Raw genomic sequence first — 22,366 nt, forward strand, 5'->3', positions numbered from 1 at the left:
TTTATTATGTGAGATCTTCAAGTTGAACCTATAAGTATACCAATATGTTTACTTCACTGCCAGGTGTGCTGAAATGCTCTGAAACTTTTGAGACTTGACTCTTTCAGTGTTCATGTAGCTATCTTTATTGCATGGCAATACAGCTGGACAAAGGAAAGTCCAAAAACTGGTGTAAATGATGTTATAATAATGGTGCACTCTGCTGCCTACAGTGATGGTACAGTTATGGAATAAATCCACTTTAAATGCTCCAGAGACAAGCCCTTTGTCCTACCACCAGAGGTGGTATATTATTTACTAATGTACCAGGATTTGGAAAAGTATAGGACAGAAACAGGTTCCCAGTATGCTATAATTATTTTTTTTGCCTTTAGTGTTTTAGAAACTAGCAGCATCCTTCCACTAAGGAATGTGGTGCATAGCTCACACATTATTTGTCCTGTCCTCTCTCTAACATTGTTTAAGTTGGGGGAGAGATGGAAGGAAAAGCTTAACTTTCTCCAACTGTTTATTAACTCCTGCAAGACAAGAAAAACTACAACCATATGTTAAAATATTGTATTTCTCTGTTTACATTGGTGTTTTAGAATACATAAGGCAACAGATTTAAAAACATTTTCTCCAAGAAATCCGATCTGAATAATGAACCCTATGTGATCACAGGGAACAGATTTAAGTGCAAAGTGGTAAATGCAGGATATCCTTCAGTGGAGTGCTGAGAGTCCCATGAGGTGTGGTTCATTTACTTTTGTTTCTTTGGCTGTGAGGCAATGAACAGTGCTACCAGACAGTAGATAGTCCCTCCTATTGTCAGAGCCATCGTGGTCCGATAGAGCAGCTTGTCTGGATATCCTAGCTTCAGGTGTACTGGCAGTCCATCTGATCTCTGTGGGAAGAGTTCAAGGAGAAAACAAGCAAAAAAGAAATTAACACCCATACTGAGGCCATTAAGGAATAAGCTACTTTAGGTAAATTAAGAGACTTCCGAGAGGGAAGCCTCCTGACAAATGGGCTCACTACAACCAAGTGTTTTTTGTCTAGCAAGACAAATGCAAGGCAAGTTAATTTTGTTAGCCAAAGCTGTTAAGTGCAAGCAGAAAGAATGTATCTTGAAATGTTTCTCAAGAGGACCTGGATGGAAGAAGTGTCACTAACAACAGAATGTGAAAAGATATGTATAAAAAATTATTCACCGAGTCAGACTGACACATTCCAAATGGAAGTGGCATGTAAGAGAGAAAAGGGAACATTATATAAAGCACATTCTTGAGGCTTAAACAAAAGCTTAATTCATTTTTTTTAAGAAAAGTCCTACGTTTAGAAATTCCATAGCTAACAAACTGGCTTTGAAAACTTTACTGTGCTGCTCTTATACTGCACTATAAACAGCTTCAGCAACATTCAAATTATTATACACAAAAGAGTAACAATTTTCTTTGCTCTTCCACATCTGCTTTAAGGCGGACATGTGGATTCCCAGAGAGAAAGTGCTTCCAATAGTCAAATGGTACAACAACCAATTTCAGCAAAAGGACAATGTTGCTGCATTTAACCACTTTCTGTATTTATCTACTATTCAAGGCATATTATGTACTTTGTAGTATAGTACAAGTACACAGGTTATACTGTATGTGACAGTTTCTTGACTAGACTTTACAGAATTTAGGTATTGTAGAATGGCAAAAGTAGGTAGCTATGTTAAATAAGGACAGAAATGTCCCACTCTCCAGTGTTGTCATTACCTGAAAAACTTTCTGTAGGTGTGGCACCTTGTTTCTACCCAAGAAAGAATCAGCTGGTGATAAACCTGGAGCAGGTTTACTTGTCCCAAAAATCAGATGTGGGTAATCAGTGGGAGCTAATGGTTTGAGTCCCTGCATAAATAGAGATTAAAATATCAAGGTATATCACTTGTAAATGTACCAATTGTTACATTAGGCAGGCACACTGCCTGACATTAAAAGGATACATTACAAAGAGTATTTATCTGGTATGAAGACTTGTGACAAATACTTTGGTGGCCCGCTGATATCTTGGTGACAACTTGGGGTCAGAGCTTAGCAAGGAAATTAGCAGCCTCCTTTCCAATCTCCTCATGGCATGAATTTATAGCTGTTATTTTTCTGTGCTGGTACTTGGTCCAAATTACCGCTTCTGTTTTACACAGAGACTATCTAGGACTCTCTCTGAGAAGTAGGGTTAGGATCAAGGATCCCTGATGCTAAGGTCAGAGTGAGGAATAAGTTCTACCTCCTGAATGCTGCAAGCAGTAGCCATAAATAACTGAGCCTTAAATAATTTGGATGAATAGTTTGGGGATTTAAAAAAAAAAAGTATGAGGATCATTTGGGTCACACAGAAGTGTAAATGGTGCTCAAGGCCCTTCAGAGACCCTGATATAGCAGATATTTTGTGCAGGTGTAACTACATCCTATAGTGCAGATGTTGCTGCAACTTCCCACACCCCAATGTACGCCCCATGAGAAGCACAGCTCAACTTCCTTTCAGTTCACAAGGCTGTACTCTACTCTGTACTCTACTTTGCCATACCTAGAAACTACATAATTCAGTTCTGTGACAAAGGGCACAAAGTCACAGCCAACATGAGGTGGCCTCCTTGTTTTTATTACCGTAGTTAAACTTAAATTACATCTGGATGTGCAGCAGTGATGTTTCACATTGTGTCACTCAAAACAGCTCAATTTTTTTTTCCTAACTTGCCACAGAAATTAAAAGCATTGTACAGTCAGTTCAATGCAACAGGTTTTTATTACAAACAGAAGCAGCCACAGGTCAAGACTGCACTGAAATTCTGGTTTCTGTTCAAAGGACTAGTTGATGCATTTTATATTGAAGAGAACTGTGTGACAATAACTGGAGCTGGAAGCAGACTGGCACTCTCTCTTTTGTGCCAGCCATAGACCAGATGTGTTTTCCTTATGCAAATTCTCTGCTGCAACAGGCATCTTCAGCAGAAAAACCAGGTTTCTCAGCCTCCCAAAACAGCCTCTGGAATGGTCATCAGAGCTATACCCTGAAGATGCAGGTTCAGCTTCCCACTCTTGTAGTGCCTGACTGAATGTTAGAATCCACTTGTGACCTTTCTGGTTATGTTTTGAAAGGCAGCAGCAAAACTGAATTTCTTTCTTCCTACTGAGCAGGCTTGCACAGAAGGCAAGCACTAAATCATTTCAGACTAATGACCAGTTCTGGCCACACTGCAATGAAGGAAGCATCTAGGGAACTATAGTTAGCCAGGGGAAGTTACTAATTATATATTCAAGGCTGGGTACCAGCTACATCAGAGGCCTTGAGGAAAGCAATAAGCAATTTTGGACAAGTATTTTTGTCTATAGGAACTTTAAGTACTTTATTAGATTTGTCTTTAAAAAGTTGGTGATTTGACAGAAATAACTATAGAACAGATGTTTATACTAAATGTGCAGGTGACTTCTTGTCCAAACCTTTTCTTGCCTTCTTGGTTGTTAGTATCACAGCAAATGTGAAAATGCAAATCTTTTCTGTGCCCTAAAGTTTCTAGTTCTGAATCTCCCTTTTGCCTTCCTGAAAGCCCAATGTTTTCAGGTGCCCTCTAATAACTTCAGTAGTTAGTAAATCAACAACTGTAGGTTATTGCATACTCTTTCAGCCTTTAGAAATACATTCCTGTTCAGATGCTTTTAAGAGCCCCTTCTGCAGACCCCACTCAAGAGAGAAACTTCATTGTGAAATCAAATGGAACCAGTTCAGAAAACTCACATAATCATCAATGTACTGGTGTAAATTACTTCCAAAGCAGCATGGTGCCACTTCAGGATATCACACAGCAATTTAAATAAAAAACACTGATATTGTTCACTGGCTTCAGGAAAGAGTACAACCAAACACATGCTGCAGAAGGGAGACAGTTCAGTTTGCTTAACCTGGACACTGCATTGATTAAGGTTCCTCACCAATGAAAAATTTCACTTGAATTCCAAGTGAATTGAGTCTTGGCCAAGCCCAGTTAAATTAGTGCAAATGGGGGGCTGTTCCACCTTGTTACTTGCCTGTGGTTATTGAGAGAAAGTGGCAAGTGCTTTATCTCACACCCAGTTTACTAAGCTTAGCATGGCTGAGGAGAAATCCACAGTGTACTGTAAAGGCTGAATTTCACCGCAGAAATTTTTTAAGAACTGACACATCTTAAATGACCCTTGGTCACTGTATTTAACATTACTAAAGCCATGGGTTTATTTAATGACTGGTATCAGAGTCTCACTACACTCAGAATAGTACTGAGGAATTAATGCCTCTACACATCTGACCTATGCTTCATTTAAAAAAAAAAAAGTTAATAATTGATAATTCCTCTTCTGATATTAAGGTGTTAAGCTTTTATTTTTAATCACTATAACATGATTTTTTTCCAAGTCTTGGACAAAGTACAGCAGATGTAGTTATGCAGAAGAGTCAACATCAGCTGATTTCATCAGCATGCTACAGCAATGACTTTTTCAAAGTCCTGAAAGTTCTCAATGAAAGGTCAGGACATGTAGCTAATCCAAGAGAGCAAATAGAGCTCTCTGCCTACCCTTCTGCAGAGTGTGTTTGTTTTCCTGTCAGAGGTCTGAGGATCTTAGGACCCAATGTATCTGTTGGTTGGCCATCAGGCTCAAAGTTAAAACAAATTTACACCTTGCTAGTATGAATCTGCAAGTTAGATTTACATTTTCCTGACAGTAAAAAACAGTTAAGGACTTGGAGCATAATTTAATGGAGACAGCACCACTCTTAAATTTTTAAATGTAAGGGGAGTTGGTCAAACAGATCCGAGAATGAGCAAGGAGAGGAAACTGAGGTAAGGACCAAAGGGGAATGGGGAAGTTACTCTGAGAATTAAGGTTGCAGAACATGCATTAAAACAATTTCTGTGAACCTACTGAACCTAGACACTTCTACACTAAGTAGCAGGTCCTTCACAGTAGAATACACCTCACTGCCTTAAGTTAAATGTATTTGTTATGACTAACACAAGGCTCTTAGGTAAAACCACTTCAGTCTTTGTACTGGGATGACAATCCAAGGACAGTGATTTTGTGTACCTATTAAGTATTATCTAGGGCATAAAATGTTACATATTATAGATTCTAAGCAATTCATATCAGCTAAAATCAAAATATCTGTGGCTCATGAAGGCTTTAAATAGCTACAAGCAAAATAAGTTGCATGAAGTGAAAATATTGTAGTACAAGAAAATTCCTGCTAGTAATTTTTTTTTGTGTTCAGTAGAAGAACTAGGGAAAAGTTCATGTACTTGTCCTCATCTGACACCTTGTGAAACTGGTCCCAGTGACTGTACTTTAAACATAAGCTAACTCTTCAATATTTTTAACTGAATTTTTAATGGTTATGGCAGTCATTATCACTCTAAATATGAGAACTAGTTTTGAAACTATTGCACCCCTCAAGTAGCTAAGGAAGTTCCCATTTATTCAAACAAGATAAATTGTTCAGACTACTTTATACAACTTTGTTAAATGCAAAATTAAGTATTCTAAGCATGCTAAGCCTGAGATGGAAAAAACAGTATGTATTTCAAACTTGAGAGGTTTTTTGTTAGTTGTTAGTTAACTGTTAAGCTGTTAGTTATGTTATTGTCAGCAAAATAATTTCTGAAATCCACTTAGACAGATATTTTGCAAGCCCACAGTAAGCTTAAACCTGCAGCAAAACAGTGTTCTATTGGGAAGCACCAGAATGTAACAGCACAGAACAAAGACAATTAGTATACTGCATATTTTACCAAGGCAAATTTGAGTGGCAGAATTCTTCGCTTTTCAAGAAACATCAAAATAAACAGAAGCATAAAAAGCAAACCACTTTACATGTGGAACTATAGGTTTAATAAACAGAGCAATGAAATCAATAGGAAAAAATTTGTTTTGAATTTAACACCTTACCACTCATGGGATTACCCTTATATTTCAATTGCTGTTTATTGAAAACATTTTTAGCAGACTGATGCATCTAAATGTGTGACCTGGGAATTCAGTCAAGCTTAGGGGAAAAAAAAAAAGGAAGTTCTAAAAAAAAAAATCTGGTCTTATAACATTATAAAAAGGGATTGAAAGTAACTTTTAAAAATGTAGGAGGTTCTTTACTGTTTAGGCTTGAAGTCCTTCCTTCCCCATTCCTCCCCCAAGCCTTTGCTCTCCACTATGTAAATGAAGTACCAATGTTTATCCTCCAAACATAACTTTGTCTAGAGAGGTAAGAAGTGCCCCAATCACTGCAGCAGTGCTGGACGTATTGCTACTGTGTAAGTGCTGTACATACTAGAATATTATTTATTCTGGTGTCTTCCCTTTCTTGCACCCCTGACCCTCAACAGCTATCCAGGAAGCCTTCCAAAGTGATGGGGAGAGACAAGGACAAAAAACCTTCTTGGGACAGAAACCGCCATATCAGAATCTCTCTGTTACCTCGGTGTTTATTTAAGATCCTAAGTTAATTCAGGATGGAAGGGCCCTCTACTGCTCTTTGGTCCAGAGCAAGATGACAGCAGGCTGCTGTGGATTTTGTCTGGCCTGGCCCTGAAAGCCTGTGAGGACAGAGGGCACAGCCTCCCTCCCCAGGCAGCTGCTCCACTGCCTGACTCTTCCCACCATGATAATGTCTTTCCTTCTGTCCAGCCTGAACCCCTCTCCTTGCATTTTGTGCTTGGTGTCTTTGCCCTCCCATCACGGACCCTTGTGCAGAGCCTGGCTCCATCCTGCTGACCTTTGCTGAACTCGCTGCAGCTGCCATTCCCAGAGCAGGAGGCGCAGAGCTGGACACAGCACCTGGATGTGATCCAGTAAGTGTTGAGCTGGGACAGTGATGCTTTCCTCCAGCAGCAGCTCACAGGGTGATACAGCCGGGACGCTGCTGGCTTCTGCCTGGCAGCACCTCCAGAGCTCCACCACAAAGCGCCTCAGCTGCCACCCCATAACCACGCAAGGGCTCTCCCTAATCCCAAACCGTAACCCTAAACCCTGACCCATAAAATGAAAAGAAAAAAAGGTGACAGTCGCTGTCCCCGGAGGTGCTTAAGGAGAGCCTGGACGCGGCACTCGGTGCCATGGTCCAGCTGACACAGAGGTGCTCGGTCACAGACTGGACTCTATGATCCCGGAGGCCTTTCCAACCTAACTGATTCCGTGCTCCGGTGCTTTTAAAACCCCGCCAGGCACCGCTCCGCTCTGGAACAGTCCTCTGCGCTGAAAGCGCGTTAATTCCTTGCCACAGCCCCCAGTACATCCCAAAGCCGACTGCGGGCAGAGCGCGCTCCGGTCTCGCCCAAGGTCACGCGCGGGGCCCGGTACGTTCGGTGCCAGCGGGGCGGCCGAGCCCGGCCCGGCTCAGCCAAGGCTCGCGGTGCCGCAGCCCCGGCCGGGTGCGGGTGTTACCTGTGGGGTGTAGGCGGCGGACGACGTGGCCCCGGTGAGGCGCTGCGTGAAGCCGCTGAACTTGTAGTACATGGCGGGCCGGGGCGGGCACCGGCTGCGACGGCTCGGCCGAAAGGCCCCGTCCCGCCCCGCGCCGGCTTTTCTGCGCCGCCGTAACGCCCAAGGGCCCCGCCGGCTCGCAGGGACGCCTGCGCGGGAGGGCGAGGAAAGAATGAGACTGAAAAAGAAAAAAGTCCGAAAAAATACAGTGGCCTGCGCCGAAGCAGTGCGAACTCGCCTCTCCCGAGCGCGCCCGCCGCTCCCGGAAAAACGAGGCCGGCGGCAATTTCCAGTCAGGCAGGGCAGCCGAGCCCCCGCAGCGGCGGGGCGGCAACAACGGCAGGGACGGGGCGGGGCGGGGACGGGGCAGGACGCGAGCCCGGGGCGGGCGGGGCGTGGTTAGCTCCAGCCAATCGGCGCAGGCGGGAGGCGAGGCTCCGCCCACACCTCGTGCCGGGCGGAGCGCGCGGGCGGTGCCTCCCACAGGGCCCGGCCCTGCCCGTGCGCACCGCCCGCTGCTGCCCGAGGCGTGAGGGCAGCGCTGGAGTGGGAGCGGCGCTCTGCTGGGTGTTACCCAACGGGGACCCGTTGTGCCGCAAGGCGGTGGTCACAGAGTCACTTAGGTTGGGAAGGACCTCCGGGAGCATCGCGTCCCAGCTATGAGCGACCGCCCCCGTGTAACTAGACCAGGCACTGAGTGCACGTCTGGGCTTTCCTTAAACACCTCCCGGGTCGGTGACTCCACCACCCCCCCGGGCAAGCCATTTCAGTGCCCGATCGCTCTTTCTGTGAAGAAATTCCTACCTAAACCTCCCCAGGGGCAGTTTGAGGTATTTGAGGTCATTTCATCTCATCCTGCCGCTGGTCCCCTGGCAGAGGCGGCCGACCCGCACATGGCCACAGCCCCGTTCGGGAATGGCAGTGACAAGGTGGTGTGCGGGAGCCTCCCTGTTTTCTCCCTAAACATCCCCAGCTCCCACAGCTGCTCTCACAGGGCTTGTGCTCCAGACCCTTCCCCAGCTCCACTGCCCTTCCCCAGCTCCACTGGCCTTCTCTGGACACACTCCAGCCCCTCCATGTCGTTCCTGTATTGAGGGACCCAGAGCTGGACACAGGACTCGATATGTGGCCTCACCAGTGCAGGGGACAAATCACTTCCCTGGTCCTGCTGGTCACACTATTGCTGATACAGGCACACGGAATATTTATTTCAGAGGTGTGCAAGCCTGGGTCCTCAGTGGTGTTCCAGAAATCCAGTGCAGTAACTACCAAAACTTTTTACTTTGTATGTATTTTAGCAAACAGAGGCGTGAATAGTGATTAGCTAGAAGTTGCCTAGTTCTCTTTTTACTTAGTATACTATCTTCTATTTGTCAATAATTTTCTTGTTTTTTCTTGTTTCCCATACTAATTAGTCCACAGGTTCAGTCTTCCTCTTCTCTTGCGTCTGTGGGTTTATTGATAGTCTGAGTCGGTGGTTGCCATCTCCCTCTCCCCAGAATACCTTTTACCCAGTCAGAGCTGGTTCAGCACAGTTGTTGACTTGGCTTCCTTATCTTGGAAGTTCCATCTGATGTCTTTGTGGTCTGTAAATTCTGCATTCTTTGTGTCCACTATCATTGGTACATCCTTCTTCCTACATCCTAAACCTTTGTTAACCTTCCCCTAGGTCTGAGACCACTGAGTCATGTCAAGCCCTAAATCTTAATAAGGTTTAACAAGGCAATTCTATCAACAAGAAATTTGTCTTTCTGAGCCCAGGACACCTCTGAGAGTTTGCTTGTTAGCTGCTATCTGTTTCACAGATTAACTCTCCTTTCTTTTTGATTAGGCTGCAATGTATACAAAGATCAAACAACATCCTTTCTTAAGAAAATTTATACATATTTCACATTTTGCAACAGATCCAACAGTGGTTTAGTTTTCTGGAGCTAAATCTCTGTGTCTCCACTCTAACAAGCAATTCACGTCTCTTATCAAGGGATTCCCTTCTCTCCTGCCATCTTCCAAAAACATCTGAAATGTTTAAAGTTGTGTAAAATAGGGCTCTTGCTAAACAAAGTCAGCATCCTAAACCAGGGGACTGGGACACAGTGCTGCTTCTGTCTGTGAATGTAGTGTTCCTGGGAAGCCAGCAGCCCCTCATCTGCTGTGGGCCATGGCACAGGCTTGCCCTGCACAGAGCTCTTGGGCTGTGGTATTCCTCCATCCCTCCATGCCTGCTCTGGATCCCAGGCAGGTGCCAGCTGGCATGCTGTCAGTGACCCAGGGCATCCTGCTGTGACAAGCCTAGCAGCATGAATTCATGGCTGGAGTTCATGCTGTGGGCTGGCTGAGATTAAACATACTGAGGCCTGGCTGAAAAGGATCATTTGTTGGTAATGTTTAATCATTAGTGGCTTCCATCAGTTAGATCATTGCTCACTGAGAGTCCCACATGCAGTTTTGAAGATATGTGTGCTATAAAAATATCTGTGGTCATGCACTGAGTGAAAACTATTAAAATGTGCTTTGCTTATAAACTGGGGGAAGATCTATTCATAGGAGATATTTTAGAAAGTAAAATACCCATATAAAATGTGTGAGATGATTTCTTTACCCACCCGTGTAACGCCTTCTACTTGGATTTTAGAATTTGAGTTTGGTGGTGGCAAAAGGGAGCCTTGAGTTATCTTAGATTTATTCCCTTTTGAACAGACAACCTATACAGGATAACCACTGCTCGGTAACAGGGGAAGCCCTTGGGAGCCCTGCACATCCATTCTCTCACATGTGAGAGCAGGGCTGTGAACCAGAACCCTGGGTCTTTGCTGCACCAGTTCTTGCCTGTGCCTGTTGCCCTGAAGGCAGGTTTTCTTCTTGGGGAAATTTCAAGCCCACAAACTCTGTCTGTGCTGTTCTCCTATTGAGAGAACCAGCTGGGTGCTCCATGTGTAGTACCTTGTGTCAGGAACATTAACTGGAGAGGATATGTTATTTGCTCAGTAAGTAGGAAATTTATGGAAATATTTTGTAAATGTTACAGGAAGAATTGTGAAATCCCTGTAGCTTTCAAGACTAGGCGGTATTAAAGAACTGGAAGATGTGCTGCATAATTTATGGTTGAAAAGAATTTGCTGCTCAGGATTCTGTTTATTCCTGAGAAAAATAAACTAAAAATGGTTTGATGACAGGTCTGTCTATAATGGAACAGACAACCCTGGAGGTGTGGTACACCTATTCTTTTAGTAGAATGATACGAACCATAGATGGGTTTGTGTGGTAACAGTACTGACCTTTTGAAATCCATGGGATCTAGCTCCTATTATAATGATCCTGGGTATATTTGTCTGCAGGTTCCTCCAGTTCAGTTCTACCAGCATTTGCCAGAAGAAATAGGTGTGCCAAACTAAAGTTATGTTGTATTTTGCTGTTCTGCCTTTTGTTCCAGTAGGAATGCATGCTGCAGTTCCACCTGAGGTTTTGGGCTGGGTCATGCCTTGAGATAACACCATTGTGTACCTGGTTCTTGCTTCATTGTTGCTCTTGAATCAAATTCTTGAAAAGTCATTCAGTATTGACTGTAAGCCAGAGAAAGAAAAGGTTTGTGCCCTGGAACTCCAAGGAAGCTGTGGAAAAGGTACAGATTTATCTTCTTTTTCAGTTAATCAATTTAAGTCTTGATGCTTAAAGGTAAGCTGTGAAACTTTGCTGCAGCAAGCTGCTGGAACAAAACCTAGGTGTGATCTCTCTCTTGTTTTAGCTCACAAAATTGAAGATGGGGAATCGTTTACCTTGCAAGAGAGAGGCATGGGAGGATGACATGAATAAAATTACAGTTACAAATTGAAGTTCTGCTGTTGTTTGTGTACCACAGGAGCATGAGAACATTCCATGACAAAAAAAAAGCATAAAGTCTTTCCTTTAAAGGAAGAAACTTGGTTTTGTCTTAGACTTGTGGTTCATCACTTGCTTTAGTCTCTAGACTTTTGCCAAGACTGCTTTGCTTATCAGGCCTGCTGACATAGTGGATAATCAGACTGTAAAACTTGCTGCCATAGGAAGTTACTGGGGCAAAATGAGGTCACTCACCCTAGAAGGCTTCAAAGAAAGATTAGGCATTTTGGAAGATCATAAAACCTTGTACAGTTAGCATAAACAAAATGTCCTGGAAGGAAAAGAGTTTCTGCTTTGGACTTTAACCTGAGGTCTCACTTTTAGACACTGAGCCAAACAATTCATGGGGGCTGTCAGTTGGACATCTGGTCTGTTAGGGATCCCTGTGATATTGGCAGCAGCTAAGGAAAATAGGATCTGGCAGTTTATTCCATTTTTTCCCAGATTTTTATGATCACTGTTTTCATGCGTGCAAGTTTCTTTATCATCGCTTGTTCCTGGAATAGCACTAAGATTATGTTTCAAGATGAGTAGATCCCTGGGAGGGAATGAAGGAAGCAGAGTACCTTGAGTTTAGTTTGCTTTGTTGTTGTTGCTGTGATTATTGTATTTATTTTCTTTTTGAGGATAAAATAAATAAAAAAACAAGAGCATAATCAGTTGCTTAATGAACAAAACTATCATATGCTGATCATTATTTCAGCACAGATGTCTGTAACTCAAATTCTGTCAATCTGCCCATGCAACTCTGTTCTTGAATTGCTGAGAACAACTGTGTGGGTGGATGTAGAACATAAAATTGCCATGTGCACTTATGTTTTGTTTATGCAGTACTCATTTTTAAGAGTACTAGATTGGATTTGCTTAATATTTGCTTTGTGTGTGTGTGTATACATAATATTTACAAACCCCCAAACTAGGAGATGATCACCAAGACAAGCTCTGTTAATGCAAGAGGCTGATATTGCAAACACATTCCGTTTGATTTATCAACTGAAAGAAATAAATTAAGTCTATATAGGCAGTAGGGTGGTAGTTACCTCTAAAACTTATACCTGAATTTATTGGTGCTTTTTCACCCATATGTACTCCATACAGCAGAGATGACTTAGAAATAGGCTTCTATTGACAACTAAGAGCTTTCTCTTTCATAATCTTTAATAAAAGTTGTAGAGTATTTTAAAAGAGTAGTAGATTTAAAATATTAATGTAAATTTAACCTAAGTTTTTAATGTGCAACTTTCTCATAACAGAATGCTTGCCTTTTTTTTTTTAAAGGAGATGGTATTAGGGAGGCAGCCATTTATATCTTCTCTATAAATTTAGAAATAATTCTGTATTTCACTTCTGTTTCCTGGGTACTTTTTTGTCTTGAGATAAGGCTTCTACATGTGAAATACTTCATAGCAATAGTTACTTACTAGCAATTTTGGCAATAAAGGCATTGTGTTCACTGTTGTATGATGGGGATCAGGAATCATTTTTAAGGTGTTGAATCTTATCTCAGGGTATCTACCTCTTGTAACATGCGTATAGTATTCTTTTCAGCTTCCCATGCAGAACTTATCTGAGGAAGTAGACTAAGGAATTCCAAACTTTATGATGTCATTATTGTAAAGCTTAAAGAATGAATAACACTTCTGGGACAATAGGTTATGGGTTTTGTAGACCATTTCTTTGCAATTGTGTATTACCTGAATAAAAGCAGAATGGAAATTGTGAAAACAATGCTTTATGCCAGGTGAGCAATTCTTTTATTGTACATTCTTTTATGCTCCAGTTTCTAGATGTGGAAAGCATTAGAGGAACCTACAGTAAATATTGCTTTCACTATTTTTCAGCTTTGTTGTCATTGCTTTTTTTTCCCCTTGATTTTCAGAATTGCAGAAGCGAAGTAATTTTTTTCATCTGATTGAGACATCAATGTTGGCTGTCAGTAAAATAATAATCACATAAAAGCCCTGTTCATTCTAGTTTTGAGAGAGTAATTTCAAAATCTCCAGGCCCTTTCTCTAATTCTTTTAAGACTTCCCTGTTCTGAAATGCTGCCCTGCAAGGTTGGATATTTTGCCTCTGGCTGCTGACTTTGACACGGATACCAGAGGTCACAGTTTGTGTGCATGCTTTCTGTGCTTTCTGCTGCAAGACATTTTCTTCTTTTATAACCAGAAGGGAAATCTCATGATTGCAGTATCTTACTGTTCTGAACTTTTCCTTTAAACACTGTGTGTGTAGGGAAATAAGTTCCCAAATAAAATGAATGGTATCCTAGGACTTTGAGAGGTAAAATGCATCTTCAAGGTTTTCTGTTTTCACAGTGCTACCAGTCTTCTGTCACCTCTTCCTTTTCCCTCCCTGGGCTGTAAGCATTTCTCTCTCAAATAATCTGCAGTACACAGCAAAAGTTTCTTTTTCTCAGATATGTTGTAGATACTGGAGGAAGATTCATTGTCCTTGTATTTAATTCCTTCTTTTCAGCATTTTCATGTGCGAATTCACAGGTTGGAGTCCAGAGACAACCACATCCTCAGTGCAGTATTATAAAAAAAATTCCTGAATAAGATTATGTTATAAACAAAAAACCCAGACCAACAAAAACCTCCCTTGCAGTTGTGTTAGGGAAAATGTTCTGTACAAATGTCTCATTTGAAAAAGATCGATAGTAAGGTGTTGTGATGGACTAGACAAAGTGCCATGCAGTGTTTCTCAATATTAACAACTAAGTTACAATTGTGTTGGAACCGAACAGGACAATTTATGCCAGGGACTTGACTTGAATACCTAAGTCTTATGCTTTCTTGGCCCAGTGCCCACTTGTCAGTCATGCTTAATTTCAGTTGTTATGAGACACATTTCAGAGCATTCTATGCAGCTATATTTGGACTTAATCTGTCCTTTCCCAACAATAACACTGCTCTGTATTTACTCAAGCAATTCCATGGAGAAGGCAATAATCAATGAACATGTAGGATTGTCAACACCAGCTGCTCAAAAATCATGAGATTGGGTTTAAAAACTTGTCAGTTTATTAATATTTTGGTACATGTCACATTTTACCACTTCTCTGTCATGCCTCGGGCTATAAGGAACATGCATAGATGAAAGTCACCTTTCACTTGATGAGTTTTAGTAACAATTTTCATAAGTAATAAATGCCAAAAGTTGGAAACTTCTGTGTTGTAATGTGCTGAAGATATAAACTGTTGGAGCTCCACCCTCAAATTAGGGCAGAGTGATCTCTGGGTACGTGCTGAGGCAATACTCTTTGATAGAATGCAGTAAATTCATGCTGCTCAGGAAGGAGCAGGAATAACAGAAGTTTTTCCACCAGAGGATCCCTGTTTCCTACCAATTCAACAGCTGGTGCCTTCAAGTAGCAGTACTTTACACCTAAGCATCCTTGTGAGAGCACTAGGCACATCTTGTGAAGTCTTTTGGTTGTGTTTTAGCTAAGGATGTGTCTAAGATGCAGAGCCAAAGAGTCATCTCCTGGGTTGCTCCTGGGCACAGTTTTCCATGGCAAGGAAACTGTTGTAGCCTTTGGCTGAGTCTCTAGACTAAGTGAATAGGAAACCAGGACCTTGCAGTGTGTCTGCCATAGCCACTCAGACAAAATACAGTCTAAGAAAAGTCTGGACCTGCAACTCTGGTGAAATGTCTGAAGTTCTTTGGATCTATAAATGTAAAACAAAAGTTGTCCACTGTGTTAGAGAGGAGAAATTGAAATATAAGGAACAAAACCAGACATTTTCTCCAGATATATTCAGCAGAGAAGCTTTAATCAGAAAAACACTTTTGGGGTGAGCCTTCAAGTCATACCTGTGCTTAGGTTTGTATCCCTGAGCAGGCTTGGAGCTCACAAATGAGATAGCATTTTGGATGAATCTGGGCTTCATGGTTGACTGTGAGATGCACTTAAGTATCACAATATACTTCACATGGTGTGGGTATCAGATTCTCTGCATCATCTCTTTCATTCTGCACATCACTCCTCTTCTGTCCACTCCTTCCTGGAGTATTTTTGGAGTAGAGTTACTCCTGTAAATACAGCCTAGTAAATTGTGGAAGATGGGATGCAAGGGATGGATTTCCTAGATCCTAATACGTGCCTAGAATCCCTTTCATAGCTATTACCTATAAGCTCTTCTTCCAAGTACTGCTGTGGGATAAAGCCATTCAGAGCTGGCTGAGCTATCACTATACTCAGGCAAAACATCTTGGTTTTTTGATTTATTGTCAGCAGGCTGTATTCTAATGGGTTTCTATTTGACTATTCACAAAAAAAAAAAAAAAAAAAAAGACATGCTTATGTTCAGTAATACCAATGTCAGTTGTCTGGTTACTTGAGAGATCTTTCTTATAGAAAATATTCTTTATTAATGAATCATTTAACATATCAGATATAACATAAAAATTAATTTCTGCCATGAGATCAGTGTCTCCTACATTGAAAATCATGCACAGTTTTGATGACATTTATTTTTGAGGATTATATTCTGCCAGCAGCAGGAACCATTACTCCATGATATCTTTCAGCTGACAGTCTCCTAATTATCTTTCCTGCAGCATCCTGTAGTCTCAGTGGCATTCTGTAAGCATGTTCCATTTATGGATCAGTCTCTTCAGATGGTAGTGTAACTCATGTTTCAGGAAGTCTTGAAGGTGTTTTGATGTGTCTCCCCTTTGCCTTGCCACATGATCAGTGATGGCTTTCCTTTGTAAATACTCTGTCTGCTGTTGTATACCTGTCTGTTCTTTCTTATTGCCATCAGCAGAGGCATACTGTAAAACTGGGAGTACAAGCAGATGAAAGAACTATCTAGCTCCTTATCTCTATACGCATTTCCCTGCATAGGAGAAAGAAGTTTAGAAGATCAGGTTACAGCGTGGGAGAGCACTGGTAAAGTCCCTTGTGAGAGGAAGAGGGAAGCTCAGTAACAGCTCTGCTGGGAAGAGCACTGAAGTATGCTGGAGTGAGTAGAGTAACAGCAGGGAAAGCTGAAAGGAACTGTTCCTGAGCCAAGTCCTTGCACACATTAAAGGGTTGCAGAAATAGGGAGCCCTCCAAGCAAATGCTGCTAGCAACATCTGCCTCTGCATTGTGCAGGAACTTTTCTTTGGCAGAACACACACAGCCTCACAGAGCCTATAGATAGATTGGGGTTCTTCATACTGTGCTTTGCATCTCTATAAATAGATTCCTCCCAAGGAAGACATGACCTGTGTGAGTGCAGGTGTCTGTAGGTGCATGGAAGCACTTGCTGACCACACAACATCTGAGTGAAAATTTTGTTGGAAATGTGTCTTTTGACAATATCCTCCTTCTTAAAGATTTTTCACAGTAAATTTTGCTGAACCATATCTGGCTCCCTTGTCTTGCGTAGGTTCTGTGATGGCAATTGCTCACAGAGAGTTTCATTTGGCTCAATATGTAGCAGCCTAGGCTTTTAAAATGGGAAAATCTGAGTTCTGTTTTCACAGGGAATATCAGAGCTTGCAGTACCATTGGTGGGGCAGGCATGTTCTTTTTTAGAGTGCTGTATCCTATTCTACAGCCCGAGGGAGCTGAAAAGGAGTGGCGAGGAGGTGTAGAAATAGAGATTTGGCACCATGATTTTACATGCTTTTTGCTTTACATACTCTTGATTGTTTCCCCTTCTGACAGTTCTCTTTTGCAGATTTTGCAGTGTGGATCTGATGTGATTATGCTTTCCTGAAGGATTCCCCATCTCCTTTAGGCTACAGCTTGTTGCTCACTGTTCAAAGGCTGAAGGAAAATGCTTCTATGCATCCTCAGAATTGCTGGAGGCACCACTTTGACTCCATTAAACTGCTTGTCCTAGATCCAGTTGCCACCAAACAGACAGTGTGAGATTATTATAATTTGAACCTACAAACTCAAGCTTCTTAGCACTTGCTAAACACTTGCCTTGTAATGCAGAGATTACACTAACATAATAGGAACCCAATTGCTACAAATTCTCTTTGCTTTCACAGGTTATTAAATTAATAGAACCATGTTAGGAGAGCTTCAGGGAGAAAAAAATTGACATGAGCTCAGCTATTTGGAGCATGGTGCTAATAACCAAATTGTGGGTTTGATCTCTGTGCAAGCCCCATTCACTTAGCAGTTGGACTTCATGATTGATGTGGGTCCCTTCCAACTCAGTATATTCTGTGATTTGGTGATTTGGAGATCCACATGCTTGCCTTCCAGGAAAGTTTCATGGGTAGAGACAAGGGAAACAGTCTCCAAATGCTATTAAAAGCACTTTATTTGAGATCTCATATACTTTCAGTGTAATCTAAGGGCTGACATTGATTCACACATAAACTAGTTTGAACTTTAGGACAATACCTATGTTTCCTTTTGTTCCTTTTTGGATGACATCAGTCTTAAAATTTAAAAACCTATCTTAAAATGGGTTTAAAAAAAAAAGAAGAAACCATAAAATATGATTTGCACATTTCTTATATAAAGAGGAAACAAAAGACCGAGTTGAGAGTTTATGAATTACTACAGGTAAATAAGTTCAGGTTTCTACAATGGACTTAATTTTTCCTCTGAACTGTAACATTCAAGCTGAGTATCTTTTAATTCAGGTGAACTATATCTCATTTGAGCAGAGAAATTTCTTGTGCTTATCTTCTTGCTCCAGTCTCTCAGAAAATTTATGTTATTTTAGCTGAGCTTTTGTTTAATTCTCTTTTTGAATAGCAAAATAGTCCGTATTGCTTGTAGTAAATTCTTGTTTAAAATAGTAGGAGAAAATGAATAAGGATGTCACTTTGAAAGCCAAGTTAGAGATTTGAGCACAGGACCATTTGCTGCATATGTTACTGATAGCCTTGGAGCATGAGGAGTTGGCTGCCATGGTGCTGGCCACAACTTGAGTCTGTGTAAGCAGCAGAAGGTTGTGTTTGGCTGTCATGATTAAAGGCAGTGTAGGGGCTCTCCATGCTGACATGGCACACTTTCATGGGAGTTTCCAGTGGTCATCTCTGAAAGGAAAGAATGTGATTTTTTGGGGAGGTATTAAGTCAAAGCCTTCTGTTGAATTTTGTGTGCATTTTGAATTGTTGCCTGCAGAATTCAGTCCCTGGGGCCCCTTAGTGTGGATGCCTCATGCTTTCTGGGAGTCATTAGCACTCCACAGAAACGGAAGCAACTTCTGAGTGGCATGAGACAGTGCCAGAGTCTCTTTCATTGTCCTCATCTGAGAGACTGTATCTGCACAGAGACACACTCAGAAAAGCTTTAGATGGGAATTGTAAATCATAAATGTTGGTGATACAAGTTGTTGTCACAGTGTGTGATCCAAAGAAATAGGTGAAAGCTTTTTCCTTAGCAAAGAAGGCAGGTATTAGTTGGTTTACACTTGCCATGTATGAGTGGTCTGGTGAATTGCTTTTTAGCATAGGTCCTTGAGGGACAGGATGCTCAACTTAAATATGAATATACTTATAGCAATGAAGGTCGGAGAGCAAAGAACAGGCAGGATGGGATGGCAGATACGTGCTTTAGTGCAGCACAGAAGACTGCAAGTGTGGCCAGCAGCAGAAAAAAAATGGGGTAACTAGTAAAAGGGTAAAAACCAAAAGGTGAAGAAAAAGGAATGGAAAGTGAGTCACTTAGAAAGGACTTCATTGCAAAGAGCCGTTTGCACTGCTTGGTTTAATATTTTTGACCTCTCCCTATCCATCTGCTTTATTTCCTTTTTACATTAGTCTTCCACCTGCTTTCCATAATGTTCCTGTAGCTGGCATGACAATCCTGAACTCTTAATAAGGATATGTCTCCAAACAGGGAACATAAATGTATTAAGTTGTCTTACCTATATTAAACTGGTTTCTTCAATACAGCAGTGGAAACCTAACAATTTCTAAGGTTGATAGTTGCTTTGAACACGACTATTACATGCTGGTGGAATTGGATCTGCCACTGAAAGTGTTCTGTCCAAGCCTGGCCAGTTTGTTTTACAGGTTCTTGGTAGAAATAGCAGTTTAAAGTAATCAACCAAAAAAAGCAAGGAATTGCAAATCTACAACTGCAACATCCCACTGGTAATGCAGCTCTCAAGTCCATCCTGTTGGCAGAAGCAGGTGGCCAAAGGCTGATAGGTGACATTACTGCAGAGTTGAGAAGGGATTTGAATGGCCTGTGGGATGTGAAGCACCAGGGTAAGACTCTGGACCAAGAATGGAATGAGGATGATTTAGAATATTTTGTATTGCTTTGTAAAAGCTTTGCTTTGCATGACTGTTTTTTCCTACCATACGTGACATTTATTGTGGAGGAGGAGAGAGCTTTTTATCCTGCACTGAGACAGAAAAATGCATGGATATTTATTCTAAGCTATCTAATCTGAACTGCATTTCAAATGTGAATGGGAGTCTGTATGAAGAGAAGGCAAAGGTAGTAGCAGCCTTAGTCTGTGGATGTTAATGTTTAACCTTGATGCTTCTTGAGTGAAGATTAGTGAAAGCAGAAAGGTTGAAGAAAACAAGATAGAGATGCTGAAGATGAAGTCTGCTATAATAAGGGGAGCAGATGAGTTCATGGTCCTTGGTCTTGTGTTGAGGGCAATTTGGTACTTATATTCAAGACTTTGCCTTCCATAACCCAGATGACAAATAGATTTTCTAAAATAAAACAAAATTCATCTTAGCTAAATTACATTCACTGCTGGTAACCTGGCTCCCTTGAAGAAGATTTTTCCTTTCAGACATACCTGGTTTTCAAGCCTCTTGAGTCAATGGAGAACAAAAGGCTGCTGTGACCTATAGGCTGAGTTTCTATCAGAACCAAAGAGGTAGAGCTCAAAGACACTGCACCCAAAGGCAGAGATACTCAAGGAATCCATATAAGTTTGAGGGCTATAAGCAAGAATCTCTGGTAGGAGGCCAGATCTGTATTTATTTTAATTTAAGTAATTTTGTTAGCGACGCCTTTCTTTTCTGTTACCCTCTGCACGACTGTACTTAGTGAATACATTGTTGGGATTGTTTTCCTCTTTTAATATTTAATGGCATCTGTATAATAGAATCCTTTTATAGCATTGAGGATTCAAGATGCTATCTTAATAAATGGCCCCAATTTTACTAATTCATAACATCTCATCAAATGTCATCAAGTTCAAATATTAAACCCTAATGACAGAAATCCTCATTAGGCACTGTGCTGTCTTGGCACAGCCAGTGCAGCTGTCAAGGCCTTTAGCAACAGAGAGAGAGAAAACACTGTCTTCCAAGTGCTGTGTTCTCTGTGATGCTCTCTAAATTGAGGAGAAAAAAATGTATGTCAACACTTAGTACTTAACAGTATATCAGGCTCACTAGATAAGCTACACTTGTGCTACAGAGAAATGCCATCTTGCCTGCTTGTGCTGTTACATGCTTTAATTCATTTTTCAGTATTGAATTGTAGGGTGTTGGGAGCAGCACTGTAATTTCTGATCTGTAGCTGTCGAGTTCTTAGTACAACTGGTCCTCTCTGTGGCTTTTACTTACTACACTATTGGTAAAAAAGCAGTGCAAAAAATTTAAAGCAGAGTGGAGTATTTCTGGAGTGCATGGGTAAGAATTCCAATACTGAAGTTCTAGATTTCCTAGATTTTCATGATCCTCTTTAGTGTTTTCTTTTTTAAATTCTTTTGCAAAAAATATTGCAAAAAAGTGTATAAAATGTTCCCCAAGGCAGAAAGAATCAATCTTCTTTTGGAGAATTCTATGCATTTACAGTTGTATCAGAAATTGATGGAAGGTGTGAGTGCTGAGCATGTCTGCCAAACAGTAACTGTGTTTAAACATTAAAAAACCCCTTCTGCTTCCAAATATTTTAGTAGTCCTTTTAGGAAAAAAACCCTTCAAAAAATACTTCTATGATTATGTGGACATCTGCTTTATTCCTTCTGCTTCTTCTCTGTCTGATTTTATGTAAAATATTTAAAACTAAAAAATAACAGAACCTCATGATTTCCAAATGAAAAGTCTGTTCATTCTCATAATAATGCAGAGGATTGATATCAGGATAGTTTATAATTCAGTGATCTCTTAAAATATTCAACTTTTTTTTTTTTTACAAGAACATTAGTTGTGAAATACTTTTTTTTTAATTTTTGGAAGTACTTTTGAAAGGGCTGTATTTAAAGCATCAACAGAGTATCTCAGATCCATTACAATAATGCAAGGATTGCAATGCTGAAATTTCTGGTTGTGTTGACATTCCAGACTGAATACCATGTTGATGTTTGGGGTTGGTTTGGGGTTCTATTTTTTAATATTAAAAAGATTCAGTGAACTTGAAGCCAAATTCAATCAATTTTTCCAGATTAATTTTTAAAAATAATCCTTGAGGAGTAATATATGTGTTACATGGCTGCTTTTCATTTGTTTTGACAGTCCATAATTATGATAGATCTTCAGTTGCTGAAGAATAATCCTGTGGATGTTTAACTTTCATTTTTTTGTTTCAAACTTACTTCTGGATCAAATATTGAAATTTTATATTAATTAAAATTCCTGGGCTGTAAATGGCAAACTTCTCAGTAGCCAAAAATCGTTAAAGAAAAAGTTTTTGCAGAAGTACAGTACCAATATGAATAGCCATAGAATTCACTTGTTCAGAAGAACACATTTTATAAACATTTGTGTTTTGAGCACTAGTCCATGAAATATGGCAACAAGACCAGCAAATTTTATTACATTATTTTATCTAATTAATTCTTTATTCACATAAAACCCTTCACATTTATTACCTTTTCAAATTATAGAGTACATTTTTCATTACAGATAATCAGACAATATATAAAATTAGGGATCTGTGAAATGATAAACCTTTGCATTTGTAAAGAATAAAGGACTCTAAAATGTGTGGTTCCAAACATTTGTATTTTATTAATTTGACCAAAGATTTATATTCTTCTTCTTCTGTGGCTCTTAACATTTATTGTCAAGCAGATTGTCAGTCTTGATTGCTCACTGCAGCTTGTTGGTGCCTAACCTGTCTGTTGTCTGAAACA

General features: G+C 40.8%; 1 protein-coding gene across 1 annotated transcript; it reads right to left on the reverse strand.

Moving 5' to 3' along the window:
- Positions 1–490: 490 nt before the first annotated feature.
- On the reverse strand, positions 491–7,798 carry LOC128939101 (cytochrome c oxidase subunit 7A-related protein, mitochondrial). Its single transcript, XM_054279872.1, has 3 exons — positions 7,431–7,798; positions 1,743–1,874; positions 491–886 (listed from the first exon to the last, which is right to left on the reverse strand). Exons 1-3 carry the CDS (start codon positions 7,500–7,502, stop codon positions 743–745), a joined length of 348 nt encoding a protein of 115 aa, XP_054135847.1. The 5' UTR covers positions 7,503–7,798; the 3' UTR covers positions 491–742.
- Positions 7,799–22,366: the final 14,568 nt, after the last annotated feature.

The sequence above is a fragment of the Melozone crissalis genome, unplaced genomic scaffold (genome assembly GCF_028551555.1).
Source record: "Melozone crissalis strain CALT ecotype California unplaced genomic scaffold, PUWL_Pcris_2 ptg000027l_1, whole genome shotgun sequence".
Taxonomy (NCBI): Eukaryota; Metazoa; Chordata; class Aves; order Passeriformes; family Passerellidae; genus Melozone; species Melozone crissalis.

Bases quoted from the DNA above. Each gene is read 5' to 3' on its own strand.
- LOC128939101 (XM_054279872.1), bottom strand. From the start codon at position 7,502: ATGTACTACAAGTTCAGCGGCTTCACGCAGCGCCTCACCGGGGCCACG. The intron at 1,875-7,430 runs GTAACACCCGCA...CTATTTATGCAG, and splicing joins CCGCCGCCTACACCCCACAG to GGACTCAAACCATTAGCTCC. The intron at 887-1,742 runs GTAATGACAACA...CTCTTCCCACAG, and splicing joins ACCTACAGAAAGTTTTTCAG to AGATCAGATGGACTGCCAGT.